The sequence below is a fragment of the Cotesia typhae genome, unplaced genomic scaffold, assembly GCF_013202065.1.
Source record: "Cotesia typhae breed Kobodo isofemale line unplaced genomic scaffold, CoteBio_Ctyphae contig_22, whole genome shotgun sequence".
Lineage (NCBI taxonomy): Eukaryota > Metazoa > Arthropoda > Insecta > Hymenoptera > Braconidae > Cotesia > Cotesia typhae.
In genome coordinates, this window is record NW_027423728.1 from 640,607 (window position 1) to 664,312 (window position 23,706).

A 23,706-nucleotide genomic window follows, 5' to 3' on the forward strand; every position below is an offset into this window, starting at 1 on the left:
AAATTTGTTGCTAGGAAAGAAGTACGAAACCGTATAATTTTTTTCTGTTAAGCTTTGTTTAAATTTAAAAATTTGTCACTACGAGAGAAAAGCTACGACAATTATATTTGTTCTTTTGGAAATTCAAATGTGTGTTACGAAGGAATTGACGATAAATTTTTGTTGAGCAGTTCGAAATTTGGTGTTACGGGACGATAAGCGAAACGATTATCTTTTGTTTTTTTTTTGGTTGTTAATTGTTTATCGATAATTTGTTGTGACGATAATAAAGCGAAGACAATTAATTTCCTTAATTCGAAATTTGTTTGTTAAACGAATAAAGAAGAACTCATTATTGTTAATTTCGATCATATTCAGATGGTTTTTTTTTTATTATTAAACAGTCCCTGCGCATTACTGGTTTCTTTGAGCTGGCTCAATTTTTTTTATTATCCTCTGGTTGCAAAAATATTCCGCATCGATTTCGATACTCGCCGTACAAACTTTAGGATCTCTTCGACGTTGACCTGCCGCCCAACGACGACCAAGTGCTACCTTTCGAACCGCGGAACGTAAAGTTCCTGGCGCCCAACAAGCTACGAACCAGGTAAGCCAACATTTAGGTGGAACTCCCCGGTGCTGTCGACGCCAGTGCCGTGAAGGAAAACCCATCATTATATATATATATATATATATATATATATATATATATATATATATATATATATATATATATATATATATATATATATGCAATCAAATGTACAACCGCTTGTCCCCACCGTGCGCCGCGAGCTACCACCACTGGGTGGTGGGGGCCGCCAGAGTTGCACCTTACTGCTTACACACACACACACACACACACACACACACACACACACACACACACACACACACACACACACACACACACACACACACACACACACACACACACACACACACACACACAGAGAGAGAGAGAGAAAAATAGTGACACCCTCTGGGGAACCCTCGAAATGGCTTCCTAGGGCCTTAAAACGTCGAGATCCGTTGAAAACTCGATCTTGGCAAAATGGGATTGAACCAATAACTTCCCGATTTTTGAAAATTTTTTATTTTCTTGGCGGGAAGTTGAAAAAAAATTAATTGATTCGAATCAATCAATAATCATTAATTAAGATCTACGAACCTGAAGCTCGATTAATAAATAAATGCTTATTTAGTTATTCGCAATTTATGACGGTGAATCATCAGCAATAAATAAAAAAAATATTTAAAAAAAAACAACAGTCAATAGTCGCAATAGCGACAGCAACAAAATGGCGGTTCCTAAAATCACCGCGTGAGATTGTTTGATAATTAAAAAATACAACAAAAAAAAGGCTTAGCAAATTCCTTCGATAATGACTTACTCCCGTTGACGGCGTCAAGTTGAAAAACGAATAAATTTTTCAACTCGTTGAGTCTATCAATCAACACACAAAAAAAACAAACTTGTAATCCCGCCAGCTAATTTATTAATTTCTGACGAGACCACTTACCCTGGTCGCAGACTCCTTGAAATTTACGTCCCGGGGTTGATCTGGCGTCCAAGTAGCTCTCGATTTCCATGTGGAGAAAATTAGACTCGATTTCCGTCGGCCCGTCAAGCTGGTGTATTTTATTTTCTTGATTACACCACGTCGTAATTTTCAACGAAAAAATTTATGGACAGTAGTGAATATCCCGTCGATTTCGTGTGACTTATCTGTGTGTAGTCACACCACGTCGTAATTTTAACAAAGGAAAAATTTTTCTATCATTGACACCGTCAATATTCCGTCGAATCTCATTACATTTCAAATAAAAAACAATAAAAAAAGCAATCACGACCGTCGTAGCGATCAGATAATTGGTGATTTATTTTTCGGTAATCAACAAAAAATTAATCAACTCTTAATTACAATTTTTCCATATAAAAAGCTACAAAATGATAGCAGCGAAAAAAAATACGTCTGTCTACGACTCAGTAAGCACGTGGAAGAAGGAGAAATTTCTTTATTTCTTTTTCCTTACGTTACCGTCGAGATCCACGAAGTGGCAGCACTTGACTCATGAGTTGATATCGACATCCAATTGATTTATTGGCTGGAGCATTAGCGCGCTCGACAGCCGTTTTAAATTCTCCCTGTCAACGCTGGTTGCTTAAGCCCAATTCCCAAGTGGTCCGTCGTCTCGTTGTTTTTGTACAGCTACTCCCCGTCGATGATCCATGTTGACTTCTCTTCGTGGGTGAAGTGGATCTTGTCATTTTGTACCAATTATTATTTACATAATGCTTGAACTAGCTTAAAATCAACTTAAGCTACCATCTTAAACTATATCGCAATTCAATTTGGGGTTTCCATCGGGCTTCATTCGCTATACACCTGCACGAGGGTAACTCGGTCGCGACAAATTCTACCACGGACAATTGAATAGTAATTTACCTCAAAATTACTTCGATTGAGTCAAAATTGAACCTTAACAGGTGGCGCTCTAAGCGGCCTGTTACACATTAAACTAATTCAGTCTACAGATATACACTATATCTATAAAATCTTTAAGTCTCATACATAAATAAAACTATTTTCTTCTAGTAGATTTAAAATCTCTTAGTAGAAAAAAACCTTGAAAACAATTTATTACACATTATTTGAAAATATAGTTAATTATGGAATTATTACTTGGGGGGTAGTTATAAGAATGTTACGAAGATTATAACAGTTTTACCTGCTCAGGTTAGCCCCTTATCAATTTCATAAATAACTAACAAAATAAACAAACAACAATAATTATCCGGGCACCACCAGGATTTTTTATCGCGGTTCCTGGAACCGGTCTAGAGCTGAGAATTCCTTATCTTAGGGTAGAGAGAGTGGAGGAAGGTGCTGTTGAATAATAAAGATTTAATTAACAATCTGATCAGTTTATTAACAATAAAATAACAAATTTAACAATTTAAGCGCTCACTCACACCCACTATAATTAACTTATTATCTACGAAGCGGAGAATAACTGCAAGGTAAACGATATTTACAAACGAACCTTCCCAAACGACGATACGATGACTAGACGGGCTTTTTCTAACAAACGGTCTCCAACACCTGTCTTTAACCTAATAGACTTTTTCTAACAAACGGTCTCCCACACCTGTCCTACAACTAAACTTAAAATTACAAGTCAACCGGACTGCCAAAACGAACTAAACTTTCCACATTTTTATAACTTAAAATTAAGTCCACCGGACTACCAAAACTTAACATTATTAAAACTCTCTATCACACATTACCCGTACAATTCTTCACACACATAACCCACACTTGAAATGATTTTATTTTATAAATTTTGTTTTACAAATTGAATTTATTAATTTGATCCAAAAACTTTAATTAAATTATTCAATCATTAGTTTTTAAGAAACGATAACTTTCAGCTAACAATCAAATTCCAAATGACTTAAACGAACGTTCGATTTCAAATTCCGATTGTAAATTTTAATTCTGTATTAAAATATTAAATAGATCAAAATTCCCAAGTAACTTATTGTCGTGGTCTTAATAATATAACAATAATTATTTAGAACAAGAGGTCTTAATACCTTGAATTAACTTTTGATAATTAAATTAATCACGATATAAATTTCGAATTGAGTTCAAAATTATTATCACAAGTTTAATGTTGTAAATTAATTAATCCTAACCTATTTTTCCTGGGACATTTTCGACTCAGAATAACTAATTTCATGGACTTAATGTCCACGCTATTAATTTGTAATTTTTAGTAAATTTTAATTTAACTAATTATAATAATTATAATAATTTTAATTCAACTAATTCACGGACTTAATCCCAAGATCAATTAATTTTCGTGTAGAACAAATTTTCAATATGAAATAAATTTAATAATCAATTCCTAATATAATTTTCGATAAAAATTTCAATAATTTTCTAATTTACAAAAATCGACAAAAGTCGATTTTTGAAGCCGTCAATTTCGTTAACTAGAACATTCGCTAGCTCAGTTGTCTTTGGCCTTGGGTGTTGGAATTTACTGCGACACAAAATGTACTGACGCTCGACCAAAATTCCACGAGTAAAAAGTTTGTCGATTATTTTCAAGCAACCAAATTAATCACTTTTTGATGACTTAATTGTTATAAAAATTATAACAATTAATTAAACGACTCTTCTAGATGTTAATTATTTAATTGATAAATTTTTAGTTGTTAAATTTTTACCGCAAGGTCGATTGAGTGATTTTCGTATGTAAACCCCCATGAAAATCACTCAGTCCAAACTACCAAATGTTTAACTATTATTTATTAATAAAATTTATATAATATAATAAATTGAGAAGAGGTAAAGTAGACCGAGTGCAAACCGCGGTCCATTTTTTCCCCACAGAGTAATAATTGATACCTTGACGAACAAAACGATGATCTAACTCACAGGTTGAGGATGAAGTCCTAGTTGTAGTTGGCTTCCTTCGTCTCGTCAGTACTCCGGGGATCGGTCCTTCTTGATTTCCATGGCACTCAGTCTGGCGGTCACACTACTTCCTTCTTTTCCACTGCACGGCTCACCTATTTCAACCCAAAGCTACCCCCTCCTATTCTCTCTTTAGGCCCGAAGATCGAGACGCGCCAGTGGTATGTCAAATAATTATCGATATCCGGTGACTTATCGATTTAGGGTAATTTTACCCTGTTACAAGCTACTAATAAAAATTCAAGGTAAATTGATTTCTTGTTTAAGTGATAAGACACCCATACTAGGTATTAAAAAGAAATTCATATTTGAGTCTCTATGTTATCATTTTTCCTTCTATAAAGATGAATATAATAATTATATAGGCAAGGCGAGAGTCAGACCCTTACAATTACCAAAGATTAATAAAAATATTTCTTACAAGAACTCGAAATATATAGCAATTAAATACTACAATATGTTGCCTTCGAGTCTAAAACTACTAGATATAAAAAATAAATTAAACAGAAAGAAATTAGTGATGTTGGTTGTAGAGATTGATGGATAAACGCATTTATCGTGTTCTGTTTTTGTTTTCATATTTATTGATGCTATTTTAAATAGATATGTATATTAATATCAATAAGTAGTCTGTATCAGGCCTATGTACAGGTATTCTGTAACACCTTTGTAGGTGCATACTCAGTGTGTATATGCGTATTTGTATCCTGGATGAATAAATGAATAATCAAATGAATATCATTATATAAAATACTTACATTGTTGGTGTCTGTTCTTTTATTCACAAAATCACTCATTTCAATATAGATCGTTTTGCTTACGTTGCGTTTCCACCAATTAATTAATTTATTTAAAATGTATACTTCTTCAAACACACAATTTTGATGCTAGTCCAAATAGTGAGACGCTAATGCCGTTTTATTCTCTTTTAATGGATATTAATGTTTGTACAATCACAAATATGTTGTTTTTTTTAGTACTTAAATATTGCATAGTTTGTTTGTCATAGCATGAATAAACAAGGTATTCTATGTACCTTGATCACCTGATACCTGGAAATTGGCCGTTTCATCAAGCTAGCAGGAAGGCATACGATCGTAGTACATACTAAAACTACCACATCGTCTACATTTCATCCGTCAGAAAATACAAAACGTCTGGCGGCCCTGGGCTCTAGCTGGACAAACATATGCAGATATCTTGAGGATATCAAGGCCAAGGTAAATCATATTAAGACTGGAGTATACATATAGTCTATTGGAAAGACGAAACACGACGGCGTTTTTCTTGAAATGGCTCGAAAGACCGAAGACAGCAGTGCTTTCACCGATGAGGTAATGTCAGCTGCTCCTAATATTGGTTCGGTTAAGATGCTCACACCAAAAGATAACGGTCGAGATCCTTGACTTCAATGGAGTCTCTAGTGAGAGTGACATTCGTGAAGTACTTAAACGCGACTTCATCAACAGCCTGGAGATAAAACGTGTAAATTTGACAAAACTTACACCACAAGGCAATTGGGTAGCCTTCTGCGAGATAAACGAGGCTAGCGCAATCAAGATCATTGACAAGGCCTGTATAAAGATTGGATGGGTTAACTGTCACATAACCTACTTCATGAGCATCGATCTCTCACCTAATGAAAGAATTAGTGTGTTTCGACGGATACTGGCAAATATAGAAGATGCGATGACTAAGTTCGACGCCAAAGTCATCGTAGCTAGTGACTTCAACGCTAAATCGGCTGAATAAGGTGCTGCTTTCTCCGACACTGCAGGCAACGAAGTCGCTGACGTTACAGCTTCACTCGACCTCACAGTGCTGAATGCCGGGAACATCACAATCTTTAGAAGACCGGGGTACCAAGAATCAATTCTCGAATTCTCGTTTGCCAAGGATGGCCAGCCTCATCGAAGACTGGACTGTACCCGAAGAAGACAGAAACAGTGATCACCGGTTTGTGACATTCAACATCTGCTCTGGTCTAAAAACGCAACCTTTCTAAGCGGGAGTGGAACGCCAGGAAGCTTGACCTGAAGGCACTGATAACGTCAATAATACGAAACTGGTCTACTTGTAAGAACAACCCGACTTAAAAAACCCGCAGCGAGACAGATAAAATGGTGTTTAATACGTTGTGACGAAGTGTTTTTATTATCCCGCTCAATAACAGCCTTATTTATTAAATAGTTGTTGATTACCAATACGATGGGATTATTTAGATATTAAACTTAAGGGCGCCACCAGGTTGTTATAACGGTGTCCCGGAAACCGAAAGAAACATAAGAGATAATCTACAGGGTAGAGAGAGATACGAAATCGTCTGCATTATGTAAAAATTAATTTCAATTTTTAGATAATTAGTTATTCTATTTTATTTTAGTATTTAGTCCTAGCGTCTTAGGGTAATAGACTGATAACTTCGAGTTTTATTTTTATTAAGAAATTTTGTTTTTTGCTACTTTTCAAAATATCTTTAAGATTTCTTAATCAATCAATATTAACCTGTACTTTCTTTTTTATGCTTAAAAAATTCAGTCAAATGCTTTTTTGAAAAAGAAAAGACGCATTTAAAAGATATTGTTGTTCAATAAATACATTTTGAACTTGAAGAGCTTATTATATAAAAAAATAGTTACCTAGAAAAGCCGTTGGAGAAATTATACCAGTTCTTTTAGACACAACAATGGCAATACCGGTTTCCATAAAAGGTTCTGTAAAATCAACGACGGCTTCTCGATCTGCATTGATAGTTAATGATGTCAGTATCATGTCTGTCTTGCGATTGACTACGTCAGCTATGAGACCGTTCCATTTACCATTCTGGAAGAATCAAAAATGTTTTGTTCAATTTTCTCTGTAACAGGGTGAAATTACCCTTAATCGATAAATCACCAGATATCGATAACTATTCGACATAGCACTGGCGCGTCTCGATCTAAGGTCCTAAAGGGAGAATAAGAGGGGGTAGTTTTGGGTTAAAATAGGTGAGCCGTGCAGTGGAAAAGGGAGAAGTAGTGTGACCGCCAGACCTACCCCCACGAAAAAAATATATATGCCCTTATACATTCTCTATATATATTTGAGGATATAATCTAACATATATTCAGGAATATATACAGCATATACTCAAATTCGGAAAAAGATATATGCATGAATATATCTTAAATCATATATGCTAGCATATATGCTAGCATATATGCTGTAATATATGCGAATTTATATCGCGATATACATTTCAGAAGACATGAAAACATATATGCTGACTGGTATTCTGCTTTACTTTTCAACTTATTTTATCATCAACTGAAATTGTTACAGATCTTCGATTAAAATTATTAATTACAATTTTATAAATAATTCCATACTTTCAATTTTAGTTACTTCATTATTTATTAGTAAGCATTAGGTCAACATTTCGAATTTATTAGGGTGTACACACGCTACACATATTTCATTGGCTGTTTGTTTCACTATTATGACTTTTTCCTGAATACTTGATACATTTATTGCTGCTAAAGCTTGTGGCTCATCTTGATATTCTAAAAAAATATAATGTTGCAATTTTACTCCAGGGAAAAATGTATTCCGACATTTTTTAAAGTAATTACCGAAAGCAAAACATTCTAGTTTCTTGTCTATTTCTACAACTACAAAAATTACAATTTCGAAAACTTCGCCATTGGATAAAAGTACTGAATAATTGTTTCTTTTTTTCACTTTACAATAAGCCTTACTGTGGATCATCTCTTTATTAACTATAGCCCTTTTATAATAATCTACAACACTGTCATTATCAATTTGAATGTTGACTCGTTGTAATGCTAATTCTTGATCTAATGGTAATTTATTTTTTGAATCTTTCTTCCCGATTACTTTAATATTGTCGTTTTTTTTTAAATTATTTGAATAACTTTTTTTATGAGTTAATTCTTCTAGCAACTTGCGCTGCCGGTAAGTTAAATCTTGACCATGTATCTCTTGTAGCTTATTTAATGCAAATATAGACCTTACGGATTGTAGAATTTGTAATTCAGCAGAGTTCGAGCTTTTTACTAATTTCTTTAAAATCTGGTGGAAATTTTCATAGCAGAACGCACTATGAGTCCACAGTGGTCCCCAGTTCTGAACACTTTCCGCTAAATGAGTTAAAAGATGAACATTGAATGAAACATGTTCAAGTCCATAGAGTAATTCAACGTCTTTAACAAATTTGAAGATACATTGCTGTGCATAAAATACTTCAGCTTCTAGGACGCATGTCTTAAGAAGTATCGAAGTTGCTTCCACTAATAAGCTCCAGTGCAATAAATATTTATGTGGTAAATATGGTTTCAAACTTGGTAAGCTGTAGAAGAGGAGCCATACAACTAACTCATGAGCTTTTAAATGTGCTCTATCTGAAATTTTTCTCGGTGTTCTGGAAACATCTAATGATGGTTTGATTGACATAATAAATGCATCAATATCTTTAATTTTACTACCAAGATAAAACGGTTTATCATGGTATTCCGAATTAAACCACAGCTTTAAAAATTGACGACAAACACCAAGTGGAATGCAATGCATCCAATCAACATCTAAATTTTTTATGATATCGAAATCTGGTATATCAATTAATGTTGACCGTTGTTTTATTCCTTTTTCTGATGTCTCCGCATGCTCTAAGGTTTCTTGGTGAGACCGCAACCCTTCTCCAAATGCATTGCCCTCTTCGTCAATTGGAAAAACTCGAACATGTCCATCACCTTTAGCAGTCTCCTCTCCGGGATGCTTGCACAATCCGCAACCGTAAGCTCCTCGAAATGATTTTGAGCATCTTAAATTAGGACGCTCTACTGAAACACATACACCGTTCAGAATTTTAAATTTTTTGTGATATTTCATTCCATTGTATGTATAAGATATTCCTTGATTTGCTAATACCTTAGCTTCTTCGACAAACGGCTTTAAATATTCGTTCATCACTGGTTTTCCTGTATCCAAATAAATACTCACTAGCATTATATGTAGCTTTCTCAAGCTAGGATCAAGTTCGTTAATTGTACATAAAATTGGAGTAATTGAGGTTTGCGAGCTCTTGAACAACGGCGTTCCATCTACGCTGAAGTTCAAAGATAACAAGTCTTCACTTGACATGTGACATTTATACAAATTTCCATCCATTATGTCTTCAAAGGCATAAGAACACTTCTTTTGACGATTAATTGGATATAACAACTTCTCATGGTGTTGACTACAAAATTCAATAAGTTGCTGAGCTAAAGACATATAAAAAAATACATTTCCAGATTGTTTATTTTCTTTCAACACTACATCAATCCCGCACTTGTTGCAATGTAAAGTTGAATTATCTTCTATAGGATTTATCTCAAACCCTATGTATGATTTACAAGCAGAACATAAATGATGCACTTGAAATGGGAAAGAATATGAATCAATAATTTGCTTATAGTGATGAAATGATGTATAACGTGAAGGTGTATCGGTTAGAGCATTAATCAAGTTCGTCAAATATTTGATGACATCGTTGTCTAAATTTTTCCTAATTTTAACAGCAAGAATAAGTAGAGTTCTAACAATAACATTTCTTGGATACTTCGTGGTCATTTGAATTTGAGAGGCTGCTTCAACTGGAAAAGTATTATCAATAATGCATGGTTGTGAGATAGCATTATGTTCTGCCTGATCAGGACCATCTGCATCATTAGAGTCTTCACTTTCTTCACTTTGGTCAGATTCATCAGATTCATCAGATTCATCAGATTCCTCTGAGCTTCCATTAGATATGAAACATTCGGGGTAGTCTTCGTCTGAATCATACATCTATAAGAAAAGTACAAAAATTATTAAAATATTTAAAAATATAACAAATAAATGCAATTATGATGATTAAATATAAAATTCAATACAAAAATTTCTCGATTTATCACTTGAAAATCGCTTGATTGACTTGTCTCGTTTGAATAAGCATTCCAAGTAGTTGACGGTAACTCTGCATCCTGGTTAGTATATGATTTTTTAATCGCAGGCTCAAGATTTGACTATTCATATGAAAAAATAAAAATCATTTATTATAAAATTTCATTCCCTCATGAAAAAAAAATATTAAAAAAACATATGTCGAAATACATAAAAAAAATATTTTAAATATATATATATATATATATATATATATATATATATATATATATATATATATATATATATATATATGTTTAAAAATATATAAATTATGTACAGTAAATGTTTTTTTAATTATATTAAAAATTTATAAATAATATGTATAGTAAATATATTTTTAATAACTAACTTTTGGCCGATTTTCATATATATTTTATATATTTTAAATATATCTAAAATATTTTTAAAATATATAAAATATATATGAAAATCGGCCAAAAGTTAGTTATTAAAAATATATTTACTATACATATTATTTATAAATTTTTAATATAATTAAAATATAATTTAATATAATTAAAATATATTTTTACATATTTGAACATATATTTTTTTTCATGGAGGTTGTAAATAGTTATTTGTCATAATTAAAAAGAAATTTGGAATTTTAAATAAATTTATTAAAAAAAATATATCTACCTGAGAAATGTCTGCATTATTCAGTAGATCCTCATCACTTTCGTCATTACTATTTGTACTCGAATCACTGTAATGTAATTGAAGATAAAATGCAAATAAATGATCTATATAATAAAACAATAGAAAGAATAAAAATATTTACGAATCATTTTGCGCTGTGGTTTGAAGTCTTCTCTTTCTGTTTTTCCAATCACTTAATGTACTTGTAGGTATCACTGCTGTGCTACCGTGATTGAGGTATAGTTTATATGGACCACGTTTTTTAGAGGATTTCATAATAACGATGAAAAAATATTATAAAAATTTATATGAACTCAATGGCTATTTAGCACTAAGTATTTTTCAAATATAAAATAAATTTTGGTAAAACATAACCCATAAAAACACACACACATACCCTAAAGTTAGCATAAGTTTATTAAAATTTTTAAGTCAATATTATTAAGTATCAATAACTATAATGAACGGTATAGGTCAGCTCGAAAAAAATTCAAATTTTAGAAACAATCAAAAATAATGTAATCGTTTTAACATACACAGAAATATCAACAGTGGAAATTCATAAATACAATACGAGGTACACATATATTGTATAAATGTATACCTATAAGACTTACCAACTGTAGATTTAACCTGAATAATTTACGGTAAGCAGCTACAATATATTAAAAAATTATTATTATTGCCAAAGTTGATTATACAAAATTTTTATTATTCCATAATTTTAAAAAATTATAAAAACAAGTTAGTTTGAAAATAAAAATTTAATAAAAAAAAAAACATTCATTATTTATGTAGCACATGTTCATGTAAACGATTATATTATATATCAGCTTGCCGCCAATTTGTAAATCAAGATGGCAGCTTTGACAGTACGACGCAAAACCGCCTTTCAAGAGTTGAGATACAGTTATAGTGCGTCTCGATTCTAAATGAAATTATGAAAATTTATTGTTAATAATAATTTTCATTAAAAAAAAAAAAAAAGGACAATGGCTACTCCAACTGTAACAGAAACTAAATCTAGGTAATATACATATATAGTACAAAAGTGATAGAATTCAATGTTTTGGGTTAGCTAGATTATTTATTTTTAAGGTTACTGTATTGTTAATAATAATCTATGAAATTACTTTTCTATTGTCTATATAATTGCATTGATATAAGTTTGCTCTTTATAACTTGGTAATAATTTATTTTTTACCATAATTTATAATAACTTATTCAGGGGTGGTTCCGAAATGTGGGCTTTGATTAAATGGGTTGGTGGAGAGGACGATAAAAAAATGACTGCTGGGATAAATACAAATCATATCAAGAACTTTAACTGTGGACAATTTTTAAATGATGATGTTGATCCTGATAAGGTTTATGTGATTGAATGGCGCGACACAAAAAAAATGCCTCTTGGTGGTTGGAATTGCTACCACGGCAAAGTGTTAGCAGTATCTCGTAAGTATTAGAATTATTTAGTAATAATGATGAATATTAATTCGTAGTACAAAAAAATCGAAAAATTTACTAAGCTAATAATTAATTAATTTTCGTTTAGATTCCATAAAAATTTTAGAAAAAAAAATTGACATCATGGATGGTGTACGGTCTCCCAGACGAATAGTTTGCGAAGTAGATATAGAAAATGTAACTGCATCAACTTCTAACAGTAAAGATGATGCAAGGATTGAGACCAATAATGCTGAACTTGAATGTCAGAATCCAAAGAAAAATTACGATTCTCAACAGATGAAGATGAAATCCAATTTATTAAATCAACGTCTGATGAAACTGCTACAGATCCAGTAAGCATACTTAGAATGTTTGTATTTGGGAGTTAGTCCATAATGAAAGATAGATAACCATTTTAAACAATTTTTATTGATCTCTACACTACATCACTTGAAAACGAACAAATTGAAAAAATTTATTGTATAAGATGATAAATTAATTATTCCTTATTTTTTTTTTTTTTTTTTTTTTTTTTTTTTTAGAAAAAATCTAACGAGAACTTGTCTAATTCAAATGTAACCAATACAGCCACAAAAAATACAGAAGCACCAGTGTCAACACAATTTGTCACCAAGGAGTATTTTGATAAAAGTATTGCTATAATTGCTTTTTTTTTTTTTTTTACAGTTATTATTTGACACAATATATTCTGACTAATAAATTTAATTACTTGTAGCGATGCGTGAAGTTAAAAATTTTATGAAATTGGCAACGGAGTCTAAATCTTTTAACATGGACAAAAAGTTTTCACTTTCTAAAAATAAAAATCGGAAATTAAAAAAGAACTGAACGTACCCAGGTATGCAAATATTTACTATAAAAATTTCATCATTTATATATAATAAATTTAATTTACCATATCAATTAGTTTATATATGTATATGCTAACAACAATTGTCTTACATTCATAGGTAGAGTTAGGTCACGAGGGCTCTGGTGTTTTTATTGAAAGACATCAGTGGGATGCTGCGTTAAGGGCAAATTCTTTTACGTCTATGGCAATATCGTTGCTCTGTTCGGCTTTTCCTGAAGAGATTTTACTAGTAAGTAATTACAAAGGCGGAAAATCCAAAAATACAGACGATAAAGCACAAATGTACGCTAAAATTGATTCTAAAATAATAGATGCAATTAAAGGTATGTCACATATGTAGATATACATATTTATAATCGATGAAATCAATGAGTACAAATGTATGTCATAAAAATTTATTTATTTATTTATTTATTTATAGAAAGTGTCAAAGCTCATCACGATGATTTTAAAGAGGGTCCTTTTGGAACTGCTATCAACAATAAATGCGGCAAATTACGAACACTTGCAAGGAAAGAGAAAAAAGTAAGTTCAATGATTTAAATGATAGAAATTTATATCTTGTAACAAATAAAAGCCTAAAATAATTTCTTATTTCAGGAAAAAGAAAATCAGCAAAAACCAGATGAAATATAATTGAAATAATTGATGCATTAATTATTAATTTAATATTATTTGACACCACTTTTTTGTTTCAACTATTCTAGACTACGTCATTTTTGCATTTAAATTATTATGTTATGATGGCAGTTAATTTTTAACCTGAGAAATAGTTGGTTATCATTATTAATAATCTTAAGATATAATTTTTTAAGCTCGTAATTCTGTCATAAATTTTTCTGGTAGTTACTGTTATTATATTTAAGCCTTATTATTTAAGTGTCATTTTTATAATATCTGATTGCTCTAACTAAAAACGTTAGGATATAAATTTTACTTCTAGTTTCTCACTTTAATACATTGTATTTTGCACATTACAATATACTTATTGAATAAATGTAAGGAATAAATATAAGTAATCAAAAATGAAATTGGAATTATTCCATTATATGAACGTTAACGCCGGGATATATGCCTAAAAAATTACATATGTACATTTACAAATGGCTATACAATTATACATGTGAAAAAATAGATTTTCATGCCTACAAAAATGCATGCAGATAATTCAAATTTCCATATACTTCAAAATATATGTTAGTATATATGCTAGCATATATTCCAGCATATATGACTTAGGATATATCCATGTATATATCTTTTTCCGAATTTGAGTATATGCAGCATATATTCCTGCATATATGTTAGATTATATGCTCAAATATATACAGAGAATGTATAAGGGCATATATATTTTTTTCGTGGGGGTAGTGCCACGGAAATCGAGAAGGGCCGATCTCCGAAGTAGTGACGAGACGAAGGAACCCAACTACCACTAGGACTTCATCCTCGATTATAGAGTTAGATCATCGTCTTATTCGTCAAGGTATCAATTATTATTCTGTGGGAAAGAAGTGGCCCGCGGTTTACATAATACTCGGTTACTTCTCCTACTTAATTACTAATTAGATCGTTTAATCGACGAATTAATTAATTAATCAGAATTTTGATATTCGCTAGTTTGGATTGAGTGATTTTACTGGGGGCTTATACCCGAGAGTCGATCAATCGACCTTGCGGGATCAATTCTTCCTAAATTCCTGCTCGAGAAATTTTAACAAACTAAATTTTATCAATTAAATTATGTTATGTCGGACTCAACGTCCGACATTTTTATTTTATAACAAATAGAATTTAATTATTCATAAATAATTTTATGTTCTTATAACTAATTACATACATTTATTTTATTTTAAAAATTTTGTTATCTTCAAATTTATCAATAGTATTTTCAAAAGAAACTTATTTGGAAAACTTAGTTTTAGTTGAGCCTGACCATACTAAGGGATTTGAGCTTGAACAAATACCCTAATGGAATTTTAAACTTTGTTGTTCAGTTATGTACTTTAGTTTTTTATAAGTTAAGAGAAAATTGTGATGTGTTTTTGAGTTTACTCATGTTTTCTAAAATATTTCGACAGACTTTCACAAAGACATCATAAAACTTAAAATTCGGAAATTTATGACATTCCAACTCAAGTAATTGCCATTGTAAAATAATCCCTTGAATGACTGAGACTAACCTTCGACACAAACGGACAAAATTTTACAACCCATCTGTTTATCAGATGTTTACCAGACTATTTTCCAACTTAACAAACCTTCCCACGCTTCGTTTAAACAACCCTGCGTTAAATAAATAATACCCTTTCCAGGATCCTCTCATTTAGCAACAATTCCCCAACCCTAGTTATTTTCCACCAACCAAAAACCAAAATACCCTTCCCAAAATTGCTCTCTCTGACTGACGATAGTTGGACGAAAAATCGAATAAGACAGTTACCAAGTTGCCATTGACCACGCTCGCCGAGCGCTTTGCTTACTGACAAACCTATGACCAAGCTCGCCGAGCATCTTATACCTGACCTTTACTGACTTATGTACCTATTAAGTGAATGTAAAGGAACCGTCAGTAATCAATAAAACAAAACCATAAAACGAAATATTTCTGATTTTTTAATTAAAATCACAAAATTCTTGTCAAGTTAATACCATATTAATCTACAAGAAAACATTTGTCGAGATCCGAAATAGAAGTTTTCGATAACAAAATAAATGTATATATAAACAATAGTTTAAATAAAATAAAAGTAAATAATGATAAAAGAAAAAAATAAAAAGGAATGTTATGATAATTCTAGTATCAACAGAAAAAAAATATATGTTGATAATTTAAGGAACAAAATTTAATAACTATAATTTAAGTTTAAACAAAAAAAAATAAATAAATGTTTTCTTTTATTTTTGAATAAAATACCGACTTAAATAAAAAGAAAAATTTAGATCTAAGAAACTAATGATAATTTGTAATCTATGCACAAATTAATTTTTATCTAACTAATTTAATATAAAAATTTGGTCACAGTAAATAATTTAATGTAAAATAGTACATATGTATGTCTTTGACTATGCATAAATGCGCTTACGTATACACAAACACATAGATGTATAATAGAGCATAAGAGTAAAGGAGAAGCGATATTATACTCGGACCCAAGTAGAGGGGACTCATGCAACATTATAGAAAAATCTAAGAGAGAGGGCAAAGGCTCATGGAAATAGAAAGATAATTGGACATTGTTTCTCCCATCTAGTAAAAATAAGTAACGCCCTAAAATTCGACACCTTTACGATTTTCAACAAAAATATCTCTCGTTGTCTTGACGTCTTAGTGTTAACATCGAAAAAGTTTTTATAAGTTTCAATGGAACCACGCGTCAGATTTAAAAAAACAATTGTTAGTAAAGTAAATTTCAATTATGTAAAGAAACGGTAACAATGACATTTACGTAAGTTCTTATTTGAGATTTTTATGTTTGTTTTAATAATTCAAATCTTTGTATAATAATTTTATAATATATTTATTAAATTGAATTCATTTTCTTATATTATAATTTCAACCCCTTCCCATAAAGCTTCAGATCCTAAATTATAGAAATCGACAAAAGTCGAAGCGCTCAATTTTCTTCAGCTAGAACATTCGCTAGCTTAGTTGTCTTTGAACTTGGGTGTTTGGAAATTACTGCGACACAGAATGTATCGACGCTCGACCAAAAATTCCACGAGTAAGAACGCTTGTCGATTATTTTTCAAGCACAAAATTAATCACTTCATCTTGACTCAATTGTTATAAGATTATAACAATTTATTAAACGAATTTACTAGATGTTAATTAATTGTTACGTCGAAAACGCAACTAAAATTTAATTATTTTTATCCTAGCCGTTAGGCTAATAGATAAGGATCTGAAGCTTACAGGAAAAATTTTGTGAAATAAATAATAATAAAATATGAATTAAATTTCATAGATATATTTTAAAATTCTAGTACAAATTTCAATTTGGAATAAAAAGAAATACACAAAAACGAAACTTATAATTTTACACTTACTCAATATCTGTGCCACCATTTCTTGTCTGCTTCAGTAACTTTAAGAAAGGAATTAAATCGAATCTATTTTAAATAACGTGTACGAAATGAAAAATTTTAAATTGTATAATGAATTGATGAAACTTGGGACTACTCCAAAACTTGACCTCGTGTTGAGGTGGTAAAAACTAGAACTGGACTGATTTGAAAAAACTTGGAAAACTGAAATCGACAAGACCTTGTGGGCGGTGACATTTTCCTAAATTCTATGTTCCGGGGAAACTCTAGGCCAATTACAATAACACTCAGTGGTCCGAGTTTCCCTTTCTCAAGAAGCCCATCGCTTCGGGTAGCGCACTACTCCTTCACGTTGTCTCAAGGGCCTGTTGACCCCCTTCTCTTAAATTCTATATTTAATAATTAGAAAAGGAATTATTATTAAATTTTTACCCTTTTCACTATTTTGAATTATTAATTAAAATATAATTTTCGACGATCATATCTTATTATTCTATTCGCGACGTATCATTAAATTAGTTAGAAAAAAATTAATTTGTGCATAAATTACAAATTATCATTAGTTTCTTAGATCTAAATTTTTCTTTTTATTAAATTCGTTATTTTATTCGGAGATAAAAGAAAACATTTATTTATTTTTTTTTGTTTAAACTTAAATTATAGTTATTAAATATTGTTCCTTAAATTATCAACATATATTTTTTTTCTGTTGATACTAGAATTATCATAAAATTCCTTTTTATTTTTTTCTTTTATCATTATTTACTTTTATTTTATTTAAACTATTATTTATATATACATTTATTTAGTTATTGAAAACTTCTATTTCGGATCTTGACAAAGTTTAAAATTCCATTAGGGTATTTGTACAGCCTTAAATCTCTTAGTGTGGTCAGGGCCATCTAAAAACTAAATTTTTTAAATAAGTTTCTTTTGAAAATACTATTGATAAATTTGAAGATAACAAAATTTTAAAAATAAAATAAATGTATGTAATTAGTTGTAAGATCATAAAATTATTTATGAATAATTAGGTTCTATTTGTTATAAAATAAAAATGTTGGACGTTGAGTCCGACATAACAATAATTATATTTATTTATTTATTTATTAGATTTTAATGCCAAAGCACAAAGCCTGATGGCAAAAGTGATATACATAAAATTATAATTCACATAAGTACAGCTAATATATACATAAGGGAAATATGAAATTTGTATGATAATTTAAAGTATAGAATTTGTATAATGTTCAGTTAGACATAATGTTTTTAATCATATTAACCAGCTCACTATTATGTTATTATTCGAGATTTATAAGAAAATCAAATACTTTTGTTTTGAAGGATTCCAAACCAAGAGAAACTGTAATTTCAGGAGGTACATCTTGCCAGAACCGTATAGCTGATATAACAAACGAATGCTCGTAGATTATGGTAACAAAGTTGGGTATTTTAAAAGTGACATTATTATTTCTGCTGGCTATTCTTTGTGATCGTCTGATGATAGGGTCTTCTTCAATAAATAAATCACGTAGAAATTTTGGTTCGCCTGTTGATAACAATTTGAAGAACACGCAGGCTAGAAAGTATAGCCTTCGTGACTTTACATTTAACCAATTTAATGACCGTCGATATGGTCTGATGTGCTCATCTCGCCTCAGATTAAAAATGAATCGAATAGCATTGTTAACAAGTCACTGCAATTTGCAATCAAGTTCATTAGATAAGTTGAGAAACACTATTGAGCAATAGTCGATAATAGGGAGGATAGTAGCAGAAACCAATAAATTGCGCGTCTGTGTAGACAGAAAGTTCTTCCTACGTTTTAAATTATTTAGTGAACCATAAACTTTGCGTGATATCTGCGAGATATGCGTATCCCAAGAAAGATTATTTGAGAGATGGACTCCTAGATGTTTGGTTGAATTTGTATGTGGTATTACATTGCCATCTATAATGATCTCAGGTAGGTCAAAGTTTTCAAGTAGTTTCAAAGTTTTCAATTTATGTTTACTTCCCAAAATCATGACTTTAGTCTTCTTATAATTTATTTCAAGGTCATTTTCACGAGCCCAATCTGCTACTGCTTGAGCATCAGCAGTCAAATTTAACGCTGCTTCATATAGATCATATAACTTGAAATGCAAATAAGCCCATTTATCGTCTGCAAATAAGCCATGATTGCAATATTTTAGCTTTTTGATCACATTGTTTATAACTATTAGAAATAGAATTGGACCCAATACTGATCCCTGTGGAACACCTGAAGTAGTACTAACCCATCTTGAGGGGGCATTTGTGGAATCAACAACTGCTTGAGATCTTCCTGTTAGATAAGAATGAAACCATGTGATTGATTCAACCGAGAAACCCAGTACATACATTGCTCTGAATAAAATTTTATGATTTAGACAATCAAAAGCATTTGTAAAGTCAAACAGAATGAGGAAGGTGAGATCGTCATTATCTATTGCTAGCCGAATTTCATCAGTTAATCTAAGCAGTGCTGCCTGAGTACTATGGTGTTTTCGAAATCCTGATTGATAATCATCAAGAAGATTATTTGTTTCAAGATAAGTCACAACCTGATTTGCTAAAATCCGTTCAAACACCTTAGCCATATACGATTGATTTGCTATCGGTCGAGTGTCAGACATAGATTTAGGTGGTGTCACTTTATTTAATGGTACTATGAAAACGGATTTCCACGCTGAAGGGAATAGACCAGCATCTATTGATCGATTGAAGATTTGTTTTAGGAACATAGACACTTGCGATAGATGATCTTTTATCCATTTTAAATCGAGGCCATCATGGCTTTTACCGCTAGATTTTTGTAGAGTTAACTGTAAATTTTTGGTGACATCAACAATGTCTATTTGATTCCACTTGAATTCACAATTTACTTTCTGTACAGCATGAAGTGGAAGGCTTTGGATGAAGTCAAGACTGCACGACGGATACTTAGTTAAAGTCTCAGCATAAAAGTCATTTAGCATATCGGGAGAAAAATAATCAAGAGGAGATGATTGTTTTGTCTTTATAACACCTACACGCTTTAATTTGCTCCATATGTTGGGTCCAGAAGGACGTTCTTCCAAATAGTTAGCAAGAAAGCCATCTCGCGCAACATTTAGCTTAGCTTTTAAGAGTTTTCTCTTACTTCTATTAAGAGCAAGTAGATGTTGATTATTTGTTCTTTTCGCTCGTTTGTATAATGCATCACGTTCCCGAAATTCAATTCGCAGCTCACGATTTAACCAGGGACATCTGGGACGATATGTCTTTCTTTCAGCCAATGGTGCATAAAGATTCAAAGTAGTGATCAATTGATGCAAGAAATATGAAACAAGCTCATCTGGATCAAACACGGTCGGCTCACTATCGATGAGTTTCAATCTTTCGGTTAATCTTTCAGCCAGTGCATCGTGATCACAGTTTCTAAAATCCCGAAATTTCATTCGCTTCTCATAACTTCTTGGTGGTTCTAGGTTATACTCACATAACAAATAATCATGACCGCCTATGAAGGGTGACTGTGACTTTGAATAGTTTACGAGTTTTTCTTCACTATCGAGAATTATGACATCAAGCCACGAATCCACTTCAGAGGTATGGAAAGTTGGTCCATAGGGAACGCAGAAAAGAGCAGAGTCATTGATGAAGGAATTCAGATGAGTTGAGGCTCGATCAGACTTCAGAAGGTTGCAATTTAAGTCGCCCATTATTAGAACATTCTTGTAATGTGGATAAAATTTACTGAATTGAGAAATAAAGCAGTCTAGTGAATCACCTTGTGGTCTTCTGTAAATACACGATAATAACAGATGCCCTGTAGGTAGAGTGATATCAGCAACAATGAATTCTGGACAATTTAAGTGACGTACTTCGGAGATGTATAGAACCTTAGATGTTAGTGATTTGTGAATGAAGCAAATTACTCCACCACCTCTGATGTAACTACCGGATTCATTTAATAATCCTCTATCTCGACGAATAATAGAATAATCAACAAGTGAGATTGATATTTCTGGATTTAACCAGGATTCAACCACACAAATTATATGAGACTGTGTTTCAGCAACTAGATGCTCAAATTCAGCTACATGAGCTAAATAACTATTAATATTAAGACTTAGTAATTTGAGAGTAGTAGGAGAAATAGTAGGCTGGTTTAATGATGGCTATTCTAATTTATTTAAATCATCAACAGTGTGAATGACAGTCTTTTCTGAGTCATCGTTCTTCTTGGTATAAACAATGCCTTTATATACCCATGCATATTTGTAGCTTATTTCTCTGGCTCTTGCTTTGGTAAGCTTTAAAAGTTTATAGGTTTCCGTTTGCAGGAATTCATTTATGAAGACTTGTCCTCCAAATGCAGAAATATCATTAGTCATGAAAATATCTTTAACTAACAGCTTCTGTGAGCGACGTTTGGTATCAATAATATGGTCACGGATTTGCGGTGATTTAAGATTGACAATAAATGAAGTAAATGATGATTTTCTTGAATGATCATTCTTTCCCTTTAAGATTCGAATGTTCAGGATGTCATTTTCAAGGTTAGAAAGCTCAAGTTTATCCAGAATTTGTTTTATAATTGTCGAAGATGATAATTCAGACACCACTGTCTCAGGAACACCAGAAACCAATATTTGTGACGAAGAAGAAGAATCAAGTTGTTGATGAGTATTAGGTAGGTTTATAAGCGAATCCATTTTAGAATTTAAAGACACAATAGAATTAAAATTTTCTTCGCATTTCTTGGTATTTGAAGACATATTATCTGTCAGTTTCTTGATTTGTCTTAAGGAAGAAGCATGTTGTTCCGAGACCTTAGCTAATATTCCATTTACAGTAGTTAAATCTGATAGCTTGGTAATTTTATCGTTGCTCATTTTAAATTTATTAGACAACTTTTTTATATCCTCACTATGTTTGCTTAAGCTTTCTGAGAAATTTTGGATTTGTTGACTGTTTTTAAACGAAATATCAAGCAACAAATTCATTTTTTCGTCCATATTTAATTTAGACCAATCTGGTTTATTCTGTAAGGATTCAGTCATTTTTGGAGAATTTGAGGCAATTGTTGGAATAAAAACAGAATCCTCTCCTACAGATACTGTAGGGGGCGTTCCTGGAGAGGAAGTTAATGATTTGAAGCTAGACTGAGTCGATGTGCTAGACAGTCGATTTTCGCAGGCTAACACTAGAAACGCTAGGCGGTCTTTGAAAGTTGAAACGTGAGGGCTGTATATGAGCAGTAGAAGTTGACTCAATTGGTGATGAAAGCGTAATACACGCTGTAATGCAGCAACTATTTGGTAATTTAGTTTTTAGTGCTTCTTTGTGACAACTGGGATGATATGCGGACTTGCAGATTTTGCAGAAAACAGATTTAGTTACAGCTCTCTTACACCTGACACAAATCATAACAGGGCCATCAGAATGAGAATGTAAACAACGAACTGTCAATTTTGTAGATAACAGTTTGTAGTTGTTATGTTGTACTACATTGTATATAAAAATGATAATGATATTATTTGCAAGATTAGTTGATTTATGGTGTTTATTCACTTATTTTTGCATACAAAAGTACTTAGCGTCTAAAATTATATATTAGTCAAATCACACACCGAGATCCGTAATTATCAAAAAAAAATAAAAATAATAATAATAATACAATAACACCAAATCACGCCACAGCTATGGTGTATGAAAAAGCGGGAGAATTTGAGTGTGTGCGGGACTGTTTTGTGATAGTAGTGCGAGGGTTTCCCGCTCCGATGATTGGCGCTTTGGTAGGTCTAGTTGGACTTCTGGCCGTTGGTGGCGTGACCGAGGCGGCAGGACCGCCACAAGTTTGACATGTGACGACACCTATGGGGTATTAGCAGTACGTTAGCATGTGGCAGTGACAGTAGATTTTGATAACACTGTAAGCTGATGTCACTTGAACAGAATAATAATCAACTAAAATCACGTCCAGATAGAATATAACCTCAACACAATATCTTGGGAAAATAAAAATTTATCTCCAGTTCCAAATTGACAATATTTCGATAATTTTTAGTAATCTCAAAAGATTGCAAAAAGGCGCTTGCAACTGATATCTGTACCAAAAAGCCCGAAGGCAAAAAAGCAGAAAAAGTGTTATAAATGACGAGCGAAAAAATAGACGTGAGTTCAATACTTATGTGAACGTAGGAATGAATTTTACATGGAATTTTATCGGAAATTCATATTGAAAAATACTTGTTGAAA

General features: G+C 31.7%; 1 protein-coding gene across 2 annotated transcripts in view; it reads right to left on the reverse strand.

Annotated features, from left to right (window-relative positions):
• Nmdar2 (glutamate ionotropic receptor NMDA type subunit 2) overlaps positions 1-23,706 on the reverse strand; it is a 786,854-nt gene that overhangs the window by 325,172 nt on the left and 437,976 nt on the right. For both annotated transcript variants that reach the window (XM_074237486.1, XM_074237485.1), the window contains one exon: positions 7,109-7,292. In XM_074237486.1, the coding sequence (XP_074093587.1) occupies positions 7,109-7,292 (184 nt within the window). The remainder of the gene's footprint in view (positions 1-7,108; positions 7,293-23,706) is intronic.